General features: G+C 38.8%; 1 protein-coding gene across 10 annotated transcripts in view; it reads right to left on the bottom strand.

Annotated features, from left to right (window-relative positions):
- Nucleotides 1–406: 406 nt before the first annotated feature.
- LOC148596692 (uncharacterized) overlaps nt 407–22,119 on the bottom strand; it is a 43,155-nt gene continuing 21,442 nt past the window's right edge. For 5 of the 10 annotated variants that reach the window (XM_088563814.1, XM_088563821.1, XM_088563816.1 and 2 more), the window contains 14 exons: nt 20,871–20,969; nt 16,639–16,737; nt 15,930–16,028; nt 13,378–13,476; nt 11,746–11,808; nt 11,471–11,486; nt 10,940–11,191; nt 8,847–9,362; nt 7,419–7,525; nt 4,822–6,027; nt 4,480–4,507; nt 2,490–2,761; nt 2,255–2,276; nt 407–1,843 (listed from right to left, as the gene is read on the bottom strand). In XM_088563814.1, the coding sequence (XP_088419940.1) occupies nt 1,563–1,843; nt 2,255–2,276; nt 2,490–2,761; nt 4,480–4,507; nt 4,822–6,027; nt 7,419–7,525; nt 8,847–9,362; nt 10,940–11,191; nt 11,471–11,486; nt 11,746–11,808; nt 13,378–13,476; nt 15,930–16,028; nt 16,639–16,737; nt 20,871–20,969 (3,159 nt within the window). In that variant the 3' untranslated portion in view covers nt 407–1,562. The remainder of the gene's footprint in view (nt 1,844–2,254; nt 2,277–2,489; nt 2,762–4,479; nt 4,508–4,821; nt 6,028–7,418; nt 7,526–8,846; nt 9,363–10,939; nt 11,192–11,470; nt 11,487–11,745; nt 11,809–13,377; nt 13,477–15,929; nt 16,029–16,638; nt 16,738–20,870; nt 20,970–22,119) is intronic. The other 5 variants (XM_088563820.1, XM_088563822.1, XM_088563823.1 and 2 more) reach the window with 4 other exon arrangements.

The following is a 22,119-nucleotide window of genomic DNA, read 5'->3' as shown; positions in this document are numbered from 1 at the left end:
AAATAAAAGAATGTATCGCTTTCTCTTTTTATATAGTTTTATCTTAGTATCATATTTAAAGCATAACAAGATAAATGTACAATTTTTTTTTCAGTTGAGTGAAACTTCAGCAAGTAGACAGATTTGTTTTAAACGATATGAGTGTTGTCGAAATAAAGGCATCATATGTAAGATAACACGTAAGGGTGGGGGAGATGGTGAAATTTAACAGCATTTTTCGGTTCTTATTTTCACAACATTTTGTCATGTAATTAAATTTTCTTAAGTTTCCTCTTCGCCAGTAAGCAAAAAAATTTACGAGTATACGTGTGTCGCCTTTTCTACGTCTTTTTTTGCAGTCCCCTTCTATCATTTTTAAATGAAGACTAAAATGAAAAGATTGAAATACATAGAGTTACAAATGAAATGATAAGTGCATATAATTTTATTTAATGAATACAAAAATGTCAAACTTTGTAAGAGTTAATCCAGGGACAATGAATAACAGACAAACACGACAAAGAACATAAAGTAACTAAAATAATATAGATAAAGTAACAAAAGTTAATGAACAACTCGTCGGACTCCACTAAAAAAAAATGGGCGCAAAGACCAGGTGCACTGGTAGGGTGCGTCCTCTGGTTTTCTAGAAACACCTGCAGAGTTGCTCATAAAAAGTCAAGTCCGGGGTATACGAAAGGAAAACTATAACATGTTGAAGATAACAGTTTTCATAGTAAAATATATTTCACCATAAGATCAATCGAACTAACGTATTCAATATCACTTCTTCAGACTACTAATGGTATGTAAATTATAAGTACAGCTCCATCTCTAGCTCAATTATGCATGTACATTACAAACAGCGTCTACATGTACAGCATGTGTACACGTGTACATACAGTGAAACTTTAAAAAAAAACACACCTCTGAATAATTCAAAATCAGTCTAAACGAAACTCCTTGACAGTCCCTACATATCAAGTTAAAATGTAGTTTTAATCTTTTTGAACCTGTCAACCAATTTCTAAGTCACAAAGAAAGGTCTCACTGTTAATATACAATTTAATATCTAACAAAGCACTCTATAATAAAATTGATATAAGAATAAAACTTGATGTAACCTTACAAAGCCAAGTACAAAAGACTGCAAAAATAAGAATAATATTATTTTCCTATTTCTCTTCGAATACATACAACAAATACAAATTTATCTGATAGCAATAACTATAAATTTCATCCTCACATCCACATAATAAATGAAAATCCAACCACATTACTTGACCACTTGGCCCCGTGCAGGTCCGGGTCTCAAAAGAATAGGCCTGCAGCAGCGCTAAGCTTGTCATAAAATGCGATTAAATAGTGCTCAGAACATTAGTCGGGGACTAGGGCGTGACATCTTTCCCAACACGGTGCACCACTATGGTTTGCGGTCAGGTTTTATAGCCGTATTATAGCGTGACAACCCCAGCATGTATCACGCCAGGGGTACACAACCCAGTTGACCTGTGGGCAGAGCGCCCTAGCCCTACAAAATAATACACAAATAAGTCATTAGCGTACAGTTTAAAAGAAGTTCATTATACGTCTGTGAAAAAAGCAGTTATGTTTAGACCAACATTGTTCATCGCCTGCGCAAGATCTCTGATACCGTTTTGAGCAAAATGTTTCTCTCTCCATTTGCCCAACACTTCTCTATTGATGTGTACTATTTTGTATCGTTGCTGAATCATGTCAAGCCAGAAGGAAGCCTTATGACCAAGTTGAACTGACAATAACAAACTTTCGTAGATTACTTCACTTGCAATGGCATCCAGCATTTGATCTGTAGGTTCATGTATCAACCATTCATCTGGGACATCTAAAATAAATTGCCAAAAGCGCTACACATGAATAGTTCTATTGGAACTATTATTACTATGGAAACATCTGTATAATACTAAACTTCTTGTATATCTAAATTTACAGTACTGTTTAAATTCATACTTTAATAATCGACTGAAACTTTTGTTACATCATATCTAATGGCTTATTCAAACATAATAGATTGACTGTATTATTTGGTTTCAATTAATTATAAAATACACATACAAATCTGTATGGTTTACATTTTCACATCTCAGGAAAAAAAAACACTTAATTGCAAATAGTAAAAAGAATTAAAGAAAAAAAAAACCTATTTTGACGATAACATATATTTCGGTTTTACTTTATGACAACTGACATAAGTTATCGAGATATTGATATTAAACATAAATGTAGCAATACTCACGTAAAGGCTTATTTCTTGTCATCTAAAGAAAATAAAGCAATTATGTCGATAGGTTAATAGAATGAACAAAACAAAACAAAATAAACAAAAAACGCAGTTTGATTATTGTTTGGTGAAGCCGATAGTAGCTGATTACTTAATTAATTTAAAATTTTAAAAAGTTAAATTTCTGTTAACAGTATTCTTTCAGACATTGGTTTTTCATTCATTTTTTTTAAATTGTCGTTTGACATACCATACAAGCCACTTGGACATTCAGGCGTAGATCTTTGATAGCCTTTATAATGTCTCCAATGGTCCCATTTGTCTTCAGTTTCCATGTTCTCAAACAAAGAAATTTCACATTCAAGAGATTGCTCCCACAATCAAATTCAATGGCATCAATGTCAGTTTTCTTTAGTCCTAGAGTTATAACAAGAGAGTACATGTCCTCCCGGGTAAAGTGTAGAGCAAGATTTGCAAGATGAAGTTCTGTTGGCTTTGCAGTAAGATCCCCAACAGTCAAGTCTAAAATATAGATATAAATCTTCAACGTAAAAATATAATTACATGCCGTTTGATTATTTGCAGACCCATCGAAACCTGCCGGACCGTCGGACCTGTCCGGTAAAATTGTCCCGGGTCCGGTAAATACACGTTGCTTGTCGGCCCGGGTGTCCGATGTTTTTTTCTTACGTTAAAGAAGATTTTCTCAAGACTGAAGTGGTTTTTGTGAATAATAAAACTAGAACGTTTTAATAATTACGTAAATTAGTCTACAGTCTAGCGAGATAGTCAATCAATTTGATTGTAAACAATATGTAACTTCCGGTTCATTCGCTACACGTCATTTCGTCCTTTGATATATCGTCCCTGCCGTTGTCTCGCTACTCGTTTACATGTGAAACATGCGGTCATTATATTGTCAAAATAATAATGAAAAAAATAATAAAGTATATTTCTTTTACATCGAAATTGATAAAGATTAATAATTGAACGTCTGATAAAACAAATTTTCATTTGACAATGATGATGATTATGAAGACAGTGAATGTTTTGACTATCAAGATGAAATGTTGAATTTTGAAATGATTATGTTTTATGCCAGAGATTGAGAATAGATTTTATAATTTAATAACAATACTTTATTTCAAATTTAAAAAATCAACAATATATAATACAAAGAACTCAAAACAAAGTACACATGTTTCGTTTATGAAGACTCATCATATACACTCTAGCCAAAATGAATAATGGTGACAAATTAGCAAATTCAAGAGCCCATACCCAGTAGTTTTAAAATCAGCTTGATAATAAAATGTACTTTGAGATTCCCACCCCCAATCAAAAATGTTAGCGTGTCGATAAATTGTTCAGAGTTTTTTTCGGTCAGACAAGTCATCACCTTGTGTCTGACCGAATGTCAGATGTGCTTAAAAAAATTCGATGGGTCTGTATTTGTTCTAAATTCTTATAAAACTTGATCTTTCTTACATTAGAAAATTGCGGAACATAACGTTCCTTCATAATGATATTGGTGTACTTTGCTTATATAAACTCCATAACTTTGTTTGTTTGGGTTTAACGTCCGAGCAGCAATATTTCAGCTATATTCAGACGATGAACATGAAATTGATGATAAAATGAAAAAGGGATGGGACACAAGGACAATGGGGTAGACAAATTTTGATTGCCACTGGAAATAGGGAGAGTTGGGTAGGGTCGGGCAATTTAGCCTCCTGTGGCGGAGCCCTATGGTTCCTACTCCGGGAGAATATCACAGTAGGGTTCTTTAACGTGCGAGGAACGTGGCATCTTTCCCAACACGGTGCACCACTATGGTTTGCGGTCAGGTTTTCCGTATTATAGCCTGACAACCCCAGCATGTTACACGCCAGGGGTACCCCATTCCACCACCTGGGGCACACATCCCAGTTGCTCTGTGGGCAGAGCGCTCTGGCCCCTGGCTAGGGTTCTGAGCACTATTTAGTCGCTTTTTACGACAAGCTTAGCGCTGCTGCAGGCCTATTCTTTTAACAGCCGGACCTGCACGGGGCAACTCCATAACTACATAGACGATTTATTTTCTTTGCGAGTTTGCTAGTTACTATTTTATTTTCAGTTTTATTGTTTGAAAATAATACTTCATTAGCAATCTGGCATTATGCTGAAAGTTCGAATGATTTTAGGCGTTTTTTTTTTACATAAAAAATACTGAACCAAAAGATCAACATAATGTGTATTACCTTCACATTCGAAACTATGCACTTCTTTCTGTTGATAAAAAGAAAACATGAATTATGTACCATTAACGATGCTGTTCATTTCATATTTAATATCATTAATATTTTACCGTGTTTTTTTTTTATTTGAACTTAAAGTAGAACATGATGTATGAAATGGTTCGTACATGATGATAGCATTTACTGTCCTAATATAAATAGGCACATTTAAAAAAAATAATAATCACCGATAAATCTAAATCTATTCCTTAATTTCATTTTACATTTTTTATCCTAGTAAAGCGTTCAACCTTTCGTTAAAAAAAAATTGGTTATTTCTCTTTGGAAACAAATTGTAAGACATACCCTATCAACAAACCATCTACATCTGATTTCTTTTGTAAGTTTGTGCCCATGCATGCAGGCGAATTCGCAGGAACTTTCGTTGGTGTAGCATGGTGATGAAACCTCATAACAAGGAAATTCTATATGGAAAGGTACATCTTGTTTGATTTCTCCCTCTGATGACGTTAACTTGTAGCTTTCTAAGATACCGGTTAAGATGTCCGTTAGGCATTCCAATACCCCATTAGCGGTGTCTCGAAGTATGTAAAGCCTGGACGTGCTATGTAACAGAGCGATGTCTACTCTATCAGATCTAAGAATAACAACAAGATCCAGATTCTTTTTTACCTTGACAATTACCATTCCGGAAAACAATAACATCTTGTCGTTGTACCTTTGTACTTCATACAGGTCAACACAGGATGCAATTATCCTGTACCCAATAGCAGGTGGCAGTATGCTGCTGTGAAATTTAAATGATAAGCCAAGTGATCTGGCTTCGAAACTTCGTTCAAGATAGCATGTATCATTTACACTTTTGACAAGACTAGGCACGTAGAAGGAATCTGACTTTATCAAATCTCCAAATTCATTGTACATTCTGGGTGTGGCTAAAATATCAAGGTGTCCCATAAGTGACAGGAGGTATTGCTTGTATTGCATGAATTTCGTATAGCCCTTCCAAATGTCATAAATGTCTCCTCTCTTCACAAACCCATGCTGGTGAACGGTTTTAAGGGTTTTCAGTCGGTCACCTTTGCAGAACCGCTTATCTGTTATCAAAGATCGTAGAGCATCCACCAAAAACTTTGGTGATATGACTATCTGCTCACTAAGGTCTGGTAAAGGAAAGTAGATGATTTCCCCTTGCGAATGGTTGATCTTAAGAAAAAGCTGTAGTTCATTTTCCGATAGGCTCTGTACTGGGTTGTTCTGGTTTATACTTCTCATTTTTTCCATCGACATAATTGCGTCACCCTTCTCTACGGCTCTGTTAATCATCATTTTGAGGTAAATCCATGATTTAGGTAGTTTTTCACCCCAGGATGGCTGACTGTAGAACAATTCAACGAGAACTTGTTGTAACTTTTCGTAATTTGGGTCTTTTGGATCCATTGCATTGAGGAATATCTCGTATTTTAGGACCAAATGGTTGATTGCAGGCGTGTTCTGAAACATCTTTTCAATTTCGCTTAAGATGGTCCGCACCTTTCGATCTGTCTCACCCTTTAAAATGATTCATAAAACATCAATAGCTTTCTAACAAAAATATCAGACGAATGTTCATATGATGTTTGCTACATATTATTGTATATACAGACCTAGGGGAAGGGGCACTTCTTTTATCGAAGTTATGTTTCTATATGTATTTTATGTCTAACGTTTGCCTTTTATGTACATTTTTATATGTAAATAATTGTTTGTTTTAATTTCATTATTTCAGGAAGAGACTTTGATCTTGCTTTTAATATTTTCCTTACATTAAATGTTCTTGCCGTGATGTAGCCCTGGTCGCCGAAACGGCATTAAACAACAATCAATCAATCAATCAGTTGATCCTTACACGAGAATGATCTAAATGCTGAATACACACGTTTCAATGATTTATAAGAGTTTTGTCCCTTACCATAGGTCGCGGGTGTTAAAAGAATAGGTCTGCAGCAGCTCTAAGCTTGTCTAAAAGGCGACTAAATAGTGCTCAGAACCCTAGCCAGGGGCTAGGCGCTCTGCCCACAGAGCAACTGGGATGTGTGCCCCAGGTGGTGGAATGGGGTACCCCTGGCGTGTTACATGCTGGGGTTGTCAGGCTATAATACGGAAAACCTGATCGCAAACCATAGTGGTGCACCGTGTTGGGAAAGATGCCACGTTCCTCGCACGTTAAAGAACCCTGCTGTGGTATTCGATAGGAGAAGGAACCTTTGCACTCCGCCACAGGAGGCTAAATTGCCCGACCTTACCCATCCCCCTTTTTTCAGTGGCAATCAAAATTTGTCGACCCTATTATTCTTGTGACCCATCCTTTTTTTTCATTTCATGTTCATTTTATCATCCGTTTCATGTTCATTGTCTGAATATAGCTGAGATATTGCTGCTCGGACGTTAAATCCCAACAAACAAACAAACATACCATAGGTCTACCTCCTTAAACCAATACACAGAACTATATCAAAACCTTCTTTACTTGCTAATAGCTTTTGTTTTATTTGTAGAATATCTAACATCTTATTGGCTTCAAGAATTTAGTATCGATCGAAATAATATTTCTGAATTTTTACTTGTCTTTTAAAACAGTATTTCGGATGATGAATAATTAGTAAACTTCCAAAAATAAAAAAAAAATACACATTCTGTTAACATTCATGGTCCTTAACATGTGGCCAATATTTAATATATTTATAATTGCTATTTATTAGCTGAAGATTTAACTATATACTTTCAGTTTCCTTTATGCAAAAATAGAGGATGTTGACAAAAAAAAACGCTATATATTAAAGCTGCACATGACCAATGACCACGATAAAAAACATAATTAGTCGATTATTTTATTTCTAATGACATATTTTCATGAATTTGTTATCGCCGATTTTAATGTTGATATACAGAAACAAGATTACCTCTGGAACTTTGTCTTTATGGGTGAGTACAACCAGTATTTTTGGAAAATTGCCTGAACTTCCTTTTGCGAAGGATACTATTGAGCTAACCCAGAAGAGCGTAAATTCTGGAATAAAACCAAATTTTGCAATGTTACAAGATAGTTAACTTCCCTAACATGCACTAGGTTCACTGTCAATTAATAATTATTGGTTTGTTCGTATTGATAACCAAGTCCTCAAAAAATGAATACACTTTTAACTTGTTAAACAGAAAACCTTTGTCTCGTCGTTGATTTGCATAAATCATTACAAACAAAGTTTTTAATCCCGTTTTAATAGTCCTCCGAGACGTGTTGCGAGGGGCCATGGTAATGCTGGGCGGCCCCATGCAGGTCTGGGTGTTAAAAGAATAGGCCTGCAGCAGCGCTAAGCTTGTCGTAAAAGGCGACTAAATAGTGCTCAGAACCCTAGCCACGTTCCTCGCACGTTAAAGAACCCTACTGTGGTATTCTCCCGGAGTGGGAACCATAGGGCTCCGCCACAGGAGGCTAAATTGCCCGACCCTACCCACCTCTCCCTATTTCCAGTGGCATTCAAAATTTGTCGACCCCATTGTCCTTGTGTCCCATCCCTGTTTCATTTAATCATTTCATGTACATTTTATCATCAATTTCATGTTCATCGTCTGAATATTGCTGCTCGGACGTTAAACCCCAACAAACAAACAAACAAAGGGCGCTCTGCCCACAGAGCAACTGGGATGTGTGCCCCAGGTGGTGGAATGGGGTACCCCTGGCGTGTTACATGCTGGGGTTGTCAGGCTATAATACGGAAAACCAGACCGCAAACCATAGTGGTGCACCGTGTTCCTGCACGTTAAAAAACCCTACTGTAGTATTCTCCCGGAGTAGGAACCATAGAGCTCCGCCACAGGAGGCTAAATATCCCGACCCTACCCACCTCTCCCTATTTTCAGTGGCAATCAAAATTTGTCGCCCCCATTGTCCTTGTGTCCCATCCCTTTTTCTTTTTATGATCATTTCGTGTTCATTTTATCATCAATTTCATGTTCATCGTCTGAATATAGCTAAAATATTCCTGCTAGGATGTTAAACCCCAACAAACAAGCCTTTTCATGTTCATTTTATCATCCATTTCATGTTCCTCGCCAACAAAGAAACAAACATAGAAAATTTCCGTAAATTTAAAGTTTTCCGCATTTTTTTACACGGGGGACATTGGAACGCTGTTCTTTCATTTATTCACAAATACTTTTCTTAGTACATGCTTTTTAAGGTTTCAACGAAGTCAGACAGGATCTAATGTTTTGTTCATATAAGTTACAACGGTTTATGACCTCATACCGTCAATATTTATTCTTATTCATACGGTTTTTATATATTTATAAACTGACCCACGAAATTGGAACTGCCAACTTACACTTACCTCGTGAGGTTGGTCTGTCAAAGCGCCCTGGAATGAATGATTCAGTATCAATCACATCATCAAAGCGTCTACTTCCGTCTAGAACTAAAATATAGATGCCTCTATATGTAAGAAAGGATTGGTGGGTCGAGTAGAATGCTGACTGCCCACCGAAATCCATCATATTGATGGGGGCCACGGATCTGCTCAGTAGACCCTTCTTTCCTCGCCGAACGGCTTCTTTTTGTAAATCATCGATCGTACGTATTTCGGCTTTCTCAATACCCAATTTCTGCTTTAACCATTGCAGTTTCGATTTCTGGTTATCTTCTTTGTTGTCAGTTGGACAATCGTATTCCTTTCGTACCGTGCTATCGTCGAATTGCCAACTACTCTGTCTTTTGGTAGGTGTCACAACCTCAGTACATTCGTCTCGATCATAAACATCTTCAATTTCATCTAGAGCGTCTAAGTCTCGATGGACTAGTTGTGGCATGCTCACTAGATCTTTAAAGGCCAAATCTTCAGCATCAAGCGCTTGAAAATATCGAATTGGAAAGAGAGATAATTTTTGCTCTTAAAATATTACTGACTGCTGAATCTTATCCAGTTCAATTATCAGGACACACAGCATTAATTGACAGATTAATAGCACTTGGGCTGAGATAACCTGAAATACGATTTTCAGGAAACCCAATATCTTGCATAAATCAATAAAATTATTGTAATAAGACTGGAATAATTTAATATTCTTCCTACCTTTTAAAACACGTAGTACAATTTTCCAAACACTCAAAACGAGGCTCAACAACATTCATCGATTAGAAAGCCTGATTTTATATGGAATAGAACACAAACGCCGCTCCAATTACTTACTACTTGTGAGAAAACAAATGTATACTGCAACTCTTATCCACCAAAATATGGTCAAAGTCCTACTTTAAGGCCTATGAAAAATGTACCCCATTCCACCACCTGGGGCACACATCCCAGTTGCTCTGTGGGCAGAGCGCCTAGCCGCCGGCTAGGTTTCTGAGCACTATTTGGTCGCCTTATACGACAAGCTTAGCGCTTCTGCAGGCCTATTCTTTTAACACCCGGACCTGCACGAGGCGTATATGCATTATAAGTATTTGTTTAAACCATATATCGACTACCCTATATCATACCTATAGCACTGTCGCATACCTTACAGCGCACCCCTTCACAGACCATACCTAAAATATGGTTAAAGTATATAATATAATGATTGATTGATTGTTAAGGTTTAACCCCCGAGCAGCTGTAATCAGGTGATGAACATGAAAAGGATGACAAAATGAACATGAAATGATGATCCTGATGGGATGGGACGTAAGGATAATGGGGTCGACAAATTCCGATAGCCATTAGAAAAAGGGAGTAATGGGTATGGTCAGGCAATTTAGCCTTCTGTTGCGGAGCGCAAGGTTCCTACTCCCACCGCCCCATGCAGGTCCGGGTGTCAAAAGAATAGGCCTGCAGCAGCGCTAAGCTTGTCGTAAAAGGCGACTAAATAGTGCTCAGAAATCTTGACGGGGGCTAGGGTGCTCTGCCCACAGAGCAACTGGGATGTGTGACCCCAGGTGGTGGAATGGGGTACCGCTGGGGTTGTCAGGCCTTAATACGGAAAACCTGACCGCAAACCATAGTGGTGCACCGTGTTGGGAAAGATGCCACGTTCCTCGCACGTTAAAGAACCCTGCTGTGGTATTCCATAGGAGTAGGAACCTTTGCGCTCCGCCACAGGAGGCTCGGGGTCTTTTTCCAGTGGCAGTCAAGATTTGTCGACCCTATTGTCCTTGTGGCCCACCCTTTGTTTTTCATTTCATGTTCATTTTATCATCCATTTCATGTTCATTGTCTGAATATTGCTGCTCGGACGTTAAACCCCAACAAACAAACAAACAAATCCTACTCCTACCGAATTAGGCTACTGCAGGCCTATTCTTTTAACAACCGGACCTGCACGGGGCTATAATATATGAACATGACATGTTAAAATCAGTGGCCCTTGGGGTGATATAGGAGTCACGGGTTGATACAGCATATGCACGTGATACAGATTTTGACATGTAATACTCAGTATATAATACCTTCTAAAACCCATGTTCTGTTTTCTTTATCTACTGCTGCTCTATAAATATGTAAATCTATACCCTCGGTTGATTTCCTCACTTTACTAGGTTTTTTTCCTCTCAACACGGATATGATAGCAGTTTTTCCTACCGCTTCGCACCCTACACACATAATTTTCCCGACGAATGACAAATAAAAGCCTGATTTTAGGCTTGAGGTGAATGTAGCGCCGTCATTTGTGGACAGGTACAATAGTTCTTTTGGTAAACCTAGTTACACATTATGATTGGTAATTAACATTGTTAATATCGTTATATATATTACAAAGACAATCTACAAATAAATGTATACAAACATGTATAAAATTACAAATGAAATTCAGGCTATTAGAACTACCGTCAAATGTTTAAGTTAGTGGCCTTAATTTATCGACAGTACACAAGTAATTAAGAAAAACATTTAAAACCTTTCTTGGTACTTAACCTCAATTTTCATGTAAAATCAACAAGACCTATACATAATTCAAATAACGAAAAGAAATATTTTACCTGATGCCAGTATTTTCTGTAAAATAAAAATGCAAGCTGTTAAAGTTTCCAGTGATTCACTCTTTATAAATAGTATTGTTTTTTTTTCTTTATAATAATTACTGTCGATTTAATGTATTAATGTATGATACAAGCTGGTTTTTTTTTTCATTATAATAACAACTCTGGGTCTAATGTATGATACGAGCAAGTTTCTTATGAAAAAAAAACATCATTTACCACCTAAAAATGTGCAGCGAAAGAAATGTATGGTAAACTGACATAATATAAAGTACCTTATAAAGTTTAGATACATTTTGATGTTTGTAATCGTCTGCCAGATCTAGGGGTGTCATTCCCTAAAAAATAAATGAATTCTTACAGGATTTATTCCAGATTTTCGGGACCTGGAACGTTGAAACATTGTTTCTTAAAAGAACATGCCTGCAGCAGCGCTAAGCTTGTCGTAAAAGGCGACTAAATAGTGCTCAGAACCCTAGCCGGGGGCTATGGCGCTCTGTCCACAGAGCAACTGGAATGGGGTACTCCTGGCGTGTTACATGCTGGGGTTGTCAGGCTATAATACGGAAAATCTGACCGCAAACCATAGTGGTGCACCGTATTGGGAAAGATGCCACGTTCCTCGCACGTTAAAGAACCCTACTGTGGTATTCTCCCGGAGTAGGACCCTTTGCGCTCCGCCACAGGAGGCTAAATTGCTTGTTTGTTTGTTTGTTGGGGTTTAACGTCCGAGCAGCAATATTTCAGCTATATTCAGACAATGAACATGAAATGGATGATAAAATGAACATGAAATGAAAAAAAAGATGGGTCACAAGGGTGATAGGATCGACAAATTTTGATTGCCACTGGAAAAAGGGGGATGGGTAAGGTCGGGCAATTTAGCCTCCTGTGGCGGAGCCCTATGGTTCCTACTTCGGGAGAATACCACAGCAGGGTTCTTTAACGTGCGAGGAACGTGGCATCTTTCCCAACACGGTGCACCACTATGGTTTGCGGTCAGGTTTTCCGTATTATAACCTGACAACCCCAGCATGTAACACGCCAGGGGTACCCCATTCCACCACCTGGGGCACACATCCCAGTTGCTCTGGGCAAAGCGTCTAGCACCCGGCTAGGTTTCTGAGCACTATTTAGTCGCCTTATACGACAAGCTTAGCGCTGCTGCAGGACTTCTTTTAACAACCGGACCTACCCACCTATCCCTATTTCCAGTGGCAATCAAAATTTGTCGACTCCATTGTCCTTGTGTCCCATCCTTTTTTCATTTTATTATCATTTCATGTTCATTTCCTCATCAATTTCATGTTCATCGTCTGAACATAGCTGAAATATTGCTGCTCGGACGTTAAACCCCAACAAACAAACAAACAAACTTCCCTGTTTTAAAATGATCCGATAGAACAGTGTAGTGAATAGTTGTAACCTTTTGAGATGTAAATATATGTACAGTATTTATTTGTTTTTATTGAACCTACAAGGAGTAATGACCCAACCAGCGAATGTTTGCCGAGTGGTGTAGCGAGTTTGACTTAGTGCAGGTGGGATTGCAATATATGTCAAAAAAGTTCGAGTTTGGAGTCTTAAGGTACATTTCAAACTCGGGAATAAATGCAAGAATGCAGACGATGAAAAGTTAGACGCTCTAGACTACTTGATCAACTAGGCTGTATAAAAAAATGCTTTCATGAACCGAGTGATACTTCCTCGTAAGTAAATATAGAGTATGAACATTATATATGTATAACAGAATCGTATTTTGGTAGTGCTGAGGTAGGATATTGGTTATCCGAAATTATATTCATTTTTTCCATCCTGTAGTGAATGTTGATTATATTTAGAAAATTCAGTTTTAAAAAAAATATTTAATTTTGTTTTTAATACATATTATACATAATCCTTCTTACCATTAAATCCTTCATGTCCATTATCGCACCAGTTTTAAGCAAGGCAACAGTGATAGACTTAGAACCAGACATAGCAGCTAAATGGAGGGGCGTTAATCCCTAAAATAAAGAGTAAACGAATTTTAAAAAGCGTAACAGTAAAGCTTGATTCTTAAGCTATAGAAATGGTGAAATATTCACAAGATGACAACTCTATTTTCCTGATTTTCCGTCACAACCATTCACATAAAGCGATCAAAATGAAATGTATTGATCGCGGATGTACTAGTGATATACTGTCGCTAATTGAATAAAACTGTCTTCGTATAAAATGATTTTGATTGATTGTTGGGGTTTCACACCCGTGCAGGCCCGGGTGTCAAAAGAATAGGCCTGCAGCAGCGCTAAGCTTGTCGTAAAAGGCGACTAAATAGTGCTCAGAAACCTAGCCAGGGGCTGGGCGCTCTGCCCACAGAGCAACTGGGATGTGTGCCCCAGATGGTGGAATGGGGTACCGCTGGGGTTGTCAGGCCTTAATACGGAAAACCTGACCGCAAACCATAGTGGTGCACCGTGTTGGGAAAGATGCCACGTTCCTCGCACGTTAAAGAACCCTGCTGTGGTATTCCATAGGAGTAGGAACCTTTGCGCTCCGCCACAGGAGGCTCGGGGTCTTTTTCCAGTGGCAGTCAAGATTTGTCGACCCTATTGTCCTTGTGGCCCACCCTTTGTTTTTCATTTCATGTTCATTTTATCATCCATTTCATGTTCATTGTCTGAATATTGCTGCTCGGACGTTAAACCCCAACAAACAAACAAACAAATCCTACTCCTACCGAATTAGGGCTACTGCAGGCCTACGTGGTGGAATGGGGTACCCCTGGCATGTTACATGCTGGGGTTGTCAGGCTATAATACGGAAAACCTGACCGCAAACCATAATGGTGCACCGTGTTGGGAAAGATATTTCAGCTATATTCAGACAATGAACATGAAATGGATGATAAAATGAACATGAAATGAAAAAAAAACGCTATAGTTTGCGGTCAGGTTTACCGTATTATAGCCTGACAACCCCAGCATGTAACACGCCAGGGGTGCCCCATTCCACCACGTGGGGCACACACCGCAGTTGCTCTGTGGGCAAAGCGCCCTAGCCCCCGGTTAGGTTTCTGAGCACTATTTAGTCGTCTTATACAAGCTTAGCGCTGCTGCAGGCCTATTCTTTTAATATCCGGACCTGCACGGGGCTTGTTTGTTTGTGGGGTTTAACGTCTGACTAGTAATATTTCAGCTATATTCAGACAATGAACATGAAATTGATGATAAAATGAACACGAAATGATGATGAAATGAAAAAGGGATGGGACACAAGGACAATGAGGTCGACAAATTTTGATTGCCAATGGAAATAGAGAGAGGTGGGTAGGGTCGGGCAATTTAGCCTCCTGTGGCAGAGCCCTATGGTTCCTACTCCGGGAGAATACCACAGTAGGGTTCTTTAACGTGCGATGAACGTGGCATCTTTCCCAATACGGTGCACCACTATGGTTTGCAGTCAGGTTTTCCGTATTATAGCCTGACAACCCCAGCATGTAACACGCCTGGGGTACCCCATTCCACCACCTGGCGCACACATCCCAGTAGCTCTGTGGGCAGAGCGCCTAGCCCCCGGCTAGGGTTATGAGCACTATTTAGTCGTCTTATACAAGCTTAGCGCTGCTGCAGGCCTATTCTTTTAATATCCGGACCTGCACGGGGCTTGTTTGTTTGTGGGGTTTAACGTCTGACTAGTAATATTTTAGCTATATTCAGACAATGAACATGAAATTGATGATAAAATGAACACGAAATGATGATGAAATGAAAAAAGGATGGGACACAAGGACAATGAGGTCGACAAATTTTGATTGCCAATGGAAATAGAGAGAGGTGGGTAGGGTCGGGCAATTTAGCCTCCTGTGGCGGAGCCCTATGGTTCCTACTCCGGGAGGATACCACAGTAGGGTTCTTTAACGTGCGATGAACGTGGCATCTTTCCCAATACGGTGCACCACTATGGTTTGCGGTCAGGTTTTCCGTATTATAGCCTGACAACCCCAGCATGTAACACGCCTGGGTTACCCCATTCCACCACCTGGCGCACACATCCCAGTAGCTCTGTGGGCAGAGCGCCTAGCCCCCGGCTAGGGTTATGAGCACTATTTAGTCGCCTTTAACGACAAGCTTAGCGCTGCTGCAAGCCTGTTCTTTTCACACCCGGACCTGCACGGAGTTGTTGTTGAGTTGAAGCTAAGAAGCAAATTTTTTTGTCTATTTTGCGATTTCGTATTACTGACAGCATAGACATCAAATCAAATAACATGTGAAGTACTTTACTGACATATTGGTCATCATTTTAGAATTTATGAATTAATTTAACTGATTGTCTACACCACTTAACATCTTTCAGTACGATAAACAAATCAAGGTTTTCACTGAATGACAATGAAGAAAGAGAAAGTTGAAATATAACGTTAAATGTAACGATACTAATGAGAGTTAGAAAAACGTAAAATCATTTTCATAAATACCGATTTATTCTGTTCGTTTATTAGAGGCCGAGCTGAAAGTAAAAGTAAGACCACTGCTTCATTTTTCTCGCAGGCAGCTATGTGCAAAGGTGTTTCTCCCTGAAACATCCGACAAAAAGAAATATACAACTAATAAACTTACTTTGGCACAAGTTTCGTTAACGGAATGCTACTGATTGAAAAAAAAATTAACTTAAATTCATGATTTAATTTATAATGCATCCAATGTCTACAATTTTGATTGAATGTTTAAGTTAATTTTAATGTCTATGTCTGTACTCAAATAAAACAATTTTTTTCGTGTCGTTTCCCGTTCACACTCTAATGCATATCATTTTAAATTCTAAATAAAATTCTGACACTTTGACATATTTGCACTACTGCCTGACAACAGTTTTTTTTAAAGTACAAAAATTTCCTTGTCTTTTATGTCTACCATAATTTTCATTACGAAAAATATCCAAGGTAAAGTTCAACAAACAATTGTGAATAATTTTAGTAACGCATTTCCCTTTGCTAGCATTGATGCATATGATTATATAATCGTTCATCCCAAACGGTGCTAATCTTTAGTAAATCCTTTATAATTTATTTTTGCATATATTGTTTTTAAAAAAATATACGCCTAAATTTTTCATTGGTTTCAATGGTCATACGCTTATTTTAAAAAAGCTCATTGAATATAGAAAAATGGTTTTATGATAGTTACAGATTCGTTCTTGACATTTAGTAAAGCTCCTTTGGAGATTAAATGTGAAACAGTAGATTCACACCCTTCTTTGACTGCAATGTGTAGAGGGGTGTCTCCCTGAAATGAAAAGTATTATACAATTAGTCCAGTTTGTTTGTTGGCGTTTAACGTCCGAGCAGCAATATTTCAGCTATATTCAGACGATGAACATGCAATTGATGATAAAATAAACACGAAATGATGATGAAATGAAAAAGGGATGGGACATCAGGACAGTGGGGTCGACATACTGATTGCCACCGGAAATAGGGAGAAATGGGTAGGGTTGGGCAATTTAGCCTACTGTGGCGGAGCCCTATGGTTCTTACTCCGGGAGAATACCACAGTAGGGTTCTTAAACGTGCGAGGAACGTGGCATCATTCCCAACACCTTGCACCACTATGGTTTGCGGTCAGGTTTTCCGTATTATAGCCTGACAACCCCAGCATGTAACACGCCAGTGGTACCCCATTCCACCACCTGGGGCACACATCCTAGTTGCTCTGTGGGCAGAGCGCCCTAGCCCCCGGCTAAGGTTCTGAGCACTATTTAGTCGCCTTTTACGACAAGCTTAGCGCTGTTGCAGGCCTATTCTTTTAACACCCGGACAATTAGTCCACGCTACGTATATATTGATAATATAGGTAAAACATGTTTTAAATTGATGAAATCTCAGAAAACATACAAACACAAAATATACTATTTCAGTAGTAGACTTACGGTAAGGCAGGAAATTCTAATTGAAAGAATTACGTCACTAGAACATTAGAATGACTTACAGTATGCAAGTTTCCAAGTGACACTGATATTAAATGACGACAATTCCAAACAAGGGTTCAATTACTTGAGCAAAGATGTCACCCTTAAGCAAATCCGCTCTTTTTAAACTCGGATATTCAAGTATTGAATAAATATTTTAAATTGGTTCATTGATGCGTATATCTTCCATTAAGTGGTAATTTTCTTTTGACTGATTGATATTGATTATAGGGTTTTAACGCCCGAGCAGCAATATTTCAGCTATATTCAGGCGAGGAACATGAATGGATGATAAAATGAACGTGAAATGATGGAGATGAAATGAGAAAAGGGGATATGGCACAAGGATAATATGGTCGACGAATTTTGATTGCCAAAAATTGATTGATTGATTGTTGGAGTCTAACGTCCGAGCATGGAATTGATGATAAAATGAACATGAAATAATGATGAAATGAAAAAAGGGATGGGACAAAAGGACAGTAGGGTCCACAAATTTTGATTGCCACCGGAAATAGGGAGAGATGGGTAGAGTTGGGCAATTTAGCCTCCTGTGGCGGAGCCCTATGGTTCCTACTTCGGGAGAATACCACAGTAGGGTTCTTTAACGTGCGAGGAACGTGGCATCTTTCCCAACACGGTGCACCACTATGGTTTGCGGTCAGGTTTTCCGTATTATAGCCTGACAACCCCAGCATGTAACACGCCACAAGAAAAGGGAGGGATGGGTAGGGTCGGGCAATTTAACCTCCTGTTGCGAAGCGCAAAGGTTCTTACTCCTATCGAATACCACAACTGGGTTCTTTCACATGTGAGGGACATAGCATCTTTCCCATCACGTTAAATCACTATGGTTTGCAATGATGTTTTCCGCATTATAGCCTGACAACTCCAGCATGAGGTATGCTAAGCGTACCCCATTCAACCACCTTGGATAAAACAACTCAGTTGCTCTGTAGGAAGAGTGTTTTGAGCATTAAGTCGCCTTTACCACAAGCTTAGGGCTACTGCGGTCGTATTATTTTTAACTTCCGGACTCCCATTTAATTTTTAACTGTCATTTACAATTTTGTTAAAATGGGTCCCATTTCTTCACCTCTTTTGTGGTATTTTATTTACACTACATCAAATACTTTACTAAGATTGGACATTGCCTAAAATGCTGACCCTTATTACACAACCAGCTTGAAATGTGAACATGCTGTCCGCCCGTTCGTCTATCAGACCGTAACAGCTGAATGGAATTTGAGGAAACTTACATACAATTTTTACCACATGATGCTTTTGTGCACCTTCTTTCTTTGTTTTTCCATCTTAGTCCCTTTTTGGGGCCCAGTGCAGGTCCGGGTGTTAAAAGAATAGGCCTGCAGCAGCGCTAAGCTTGTCGTATAAGGCGACTAAATAGTGCTCAGAAACCTAGCCGGCGGTTAGGCTCTCTGCCCACAGAGCAACTGGGATGTGTGCCTCAGGTGGTGGAATGGGGTACCCCTGGCGTGTTACATGCTGGGGTTGTCAGGCTATAATACGGAAAACCTGACCGCAAACCATGGTGGTGCACTGTGTTGGGAAAGATGCCACGTTCCTCGCACGTTAAAGAACCCTGCTGTGGTATTCGATAGGAGTAGGAACCTTTGCGCTCCGCCACTGGAGGCTAAATTGCCCGGCCTTACCCATCCCCTCTTTTTCCAGTGGCAATCAAAATTTGTCGATCCTTGTGACCCATCCTTTTTTTTCATTTCATGTTCATTTTATCATCCATTTCATGTTCATTGTCTGAATGTAGCTGAAATATTGCTGCTCGGAGTCGGAGGTTAAACCCCAACAAACAAACAAACCCTTTTTGGGTTTCCCGTTGATTGGTTGATCGAGGGAGGGAGTGGAGCATCTTTTATTCAGGAACTTCTAAATGGAGTTCCATGACACATTCAAATCTTATTTTATTCAATTGCAAAATAAAAAAAAACAACAACAAATACAAATATTAAACAGAAAAAAAAACACGATCTGCTTCATGTATAATGGAACCACCCTGATTCGTCGTTAGTAAATGTATTGATACTTAGTAAAAATAACGAAAAGAAACTTGCAATCTGAAGATGTTGTCAGGTTGTCAGGCTATAATACGGAAAACCTGACCGCTAACCATAGTGGTGCACCGTGTTGGGAAAGATGCCACGTTCCTCGCACGTTAAAGAACCCTACTGTGGTATTCTCCCGGAGTAGGAACCATAGGGCTCCGCCACAGGAGGCTAAATTGCCCGACCCTGCCCGCCTCTCCCCATTTCCAGTGGCAATCGAAATTTGTCGACCCCTTTGTCCTTGTGTCCCACCCCTTTTTCATTCCATCATTTCATGTTCATTTTATCATCAATTTCATGTTCATTGTCTGAATATAGCTGAAACATTGCTGCTCGGACGTTAAACCCCCAACTAACTGAAGATGAAATATTCTGCATAGGGGCAGCTAAATATCAACCACAAATGTACCTGTCTTCACTATAATGGCGTCCGTTTGCTTACCATAACTTGAGTATAACCTATCGAGTGTTCTTTTAAATTTGAACACATTGCGCCTAGGGACAACTCAGACGGCCCTTTAGTTTTTGGAGATTAGCCTTACCCTATTATATGAAAAAAATGGTTCAGACTTATCTGCAATGCCACGTTCCTTGCACGTTAAAGAACCCTGCAGTTGTATTCTCTCGGAGTAGGAACGTTTGCTTGTTGCATATCATAAGCACGGGATTTTTACGCTCTTATTCTGTGTTATTCTCTGGGATTAGGAAATGGGGCTCTGCCACATGAGGCTAAATTGCCCGATCCTACCCACCTCTCCATTTCCAGTGGCAATCGAAACGCATCGACCCTATCATTCTTTTGCCCAATCCCATCATTATTTCATGTTCATTTTATCACCTGGATATAACTAAAATATTGGTGCTCGGGCGTTAAACCCAAACAATCAATCAATTGCAAGACCAAGCAAATAATTGTGAAATAATAGCGCCATTTCCACTAAACAAACTTGTTGAAAACTTATAACGTTAACAAAAATGTTGTCATCATCTGTTATTTTGTTGTCTGGGTTAAAACCTATATTTAACACCGTTTCGTTTGAAATGCGCTGTATCAAGTCAAGATCATTGCGTTACCAGCTCCTCCGGTGGTATAATATCTATTTTGCCAGATTTATTTTGGACTTTACTTGATTGTGAAACGGATTAGTGTTCGGTAATTTTGTTATCACCCATATTTCAAATCCAAATCTTATTATATTTAATAAATCTTACCACATACATTCACCATAATACAAATATACCTTTTTCAACAATAAACAAAGCGGGGATCTTTGTTTCCTATGGTTAAATTGAATTGGAAAAAAAAACAACAACAAAACATGAATATAACGTTAATGCAAATAAATGAATGAAGGTTGTAAGATCATTTTTACCGATTTATTCTGTTCGTTTAGTAGAGGTTCACATGAAAGTAAAAGTATCACGACAGACTCTTCATTCTCCCGGGCAGCTATGTGCAAGGGTGTTTCTCCCTGTAACAGCCGACAGAACAAAATATTTAAAAAAAAATAATTAACAACATCCACAATTTTGCAAGTGCTTTATGAACAAGTTTCTTTAACTTAATGTCATTAATGTAACAAAAAGTATAAAAAACAAAAAATATTTTTTATGTTATATAGCAAGAATACAAATATAAAAAACATTTACATGTTGGCCTTTTTTAGCCATATTTCAGTAAACATATAAGTGCATAGGATTTTAAATCTCAATAAAGTTAACATGATGAAAAGGTACCCGATGGTATATCTATTTTTAACTTTATGGCCCAGCGTCAAATGATTTAAAATATGCTTGAGACTTGGGAAAATGTTTAACTGCCATGCCAGTGCACGTCTTTGAAATTGATTGCATAATAAACAGTTAAGAATTTCATCAGACAAGTATTTTTTTACGTTTTTGTGGAGCTTGGGACTGACTGCAAGGTGCAATGGTTTATAAGTTCTCATCCTGTGGCAAGAGTTTTTAATGTTGTATGAAAAAAGGTAGGCAAAGGCGTCAGAGCACATTTTTTTTCTAGGTATATTGAACTTGTACCAAACTTATATTAGAAGTGATTGTTCAACAACATGTAACAAATTATATTGTTTGTTTCTTGGGGTTTAACCATCCGAGCAGCAATATTTCAGCTATATCCAGACAATGAACATGAAATGGATGATAAAATGAACATGAAATGATAAAAAAAAGGATGGGTCACAAGGACAACAGGGTCGACAAACTTTGATTGCCATTAGAAAAAGGGGAGATGAGTAAGGTCGGGCAATTTAGCCTCCTGTGGCGGAGCGCAAATGTTCCTACTCCTATCGAATACCACAGCGCCCCGTGCAGGTCCGGGTATTAAAAGAATAGGCCTGCAGCAGCGCTAAGCTTGTCGTAAAAGGCGACTTAATAGTGCTCAGAAACCTAGCCGAGGGCTAGGCGCTCTGCCCACAGAGCAACTGGGATGTGTGCCCCAGGTGGTGGAATGGGGTACCCCTGGCGTGTTACATGCTGGGGTTGTCAGGCTATAATACGGAAAACCTGACCGCAAACCATGGTGGTGCACCGTGTTTGGAAAGATACCACGTTCCTCGCACGTTAAAGAACCCTGCTGTGGTATTCGATAGGAGCGCAAAGGTT

This window comes from Perna viridis, chromosome 15 (assembly GCF_037379345.1).
Source record: "Perna viridis isolate PV_CMFRI_1.1 ecotype Kerala chromosome 15, ASM3737934v1, whole genome shotgun sequence".
In the NCBI taxonomy this organism is placed as follows: domain Eukaryota; kingdom Metazoa; phylum Mollusca; class Bivalvia; order Mytilida; family Mytilidae; genus Perna; species Perna viridis.
The sequence above is the reverse complement of the archived record's forward strand: the minus strand, read 5'-3'. Positions and strand labels throughout refer to the sequence as shown.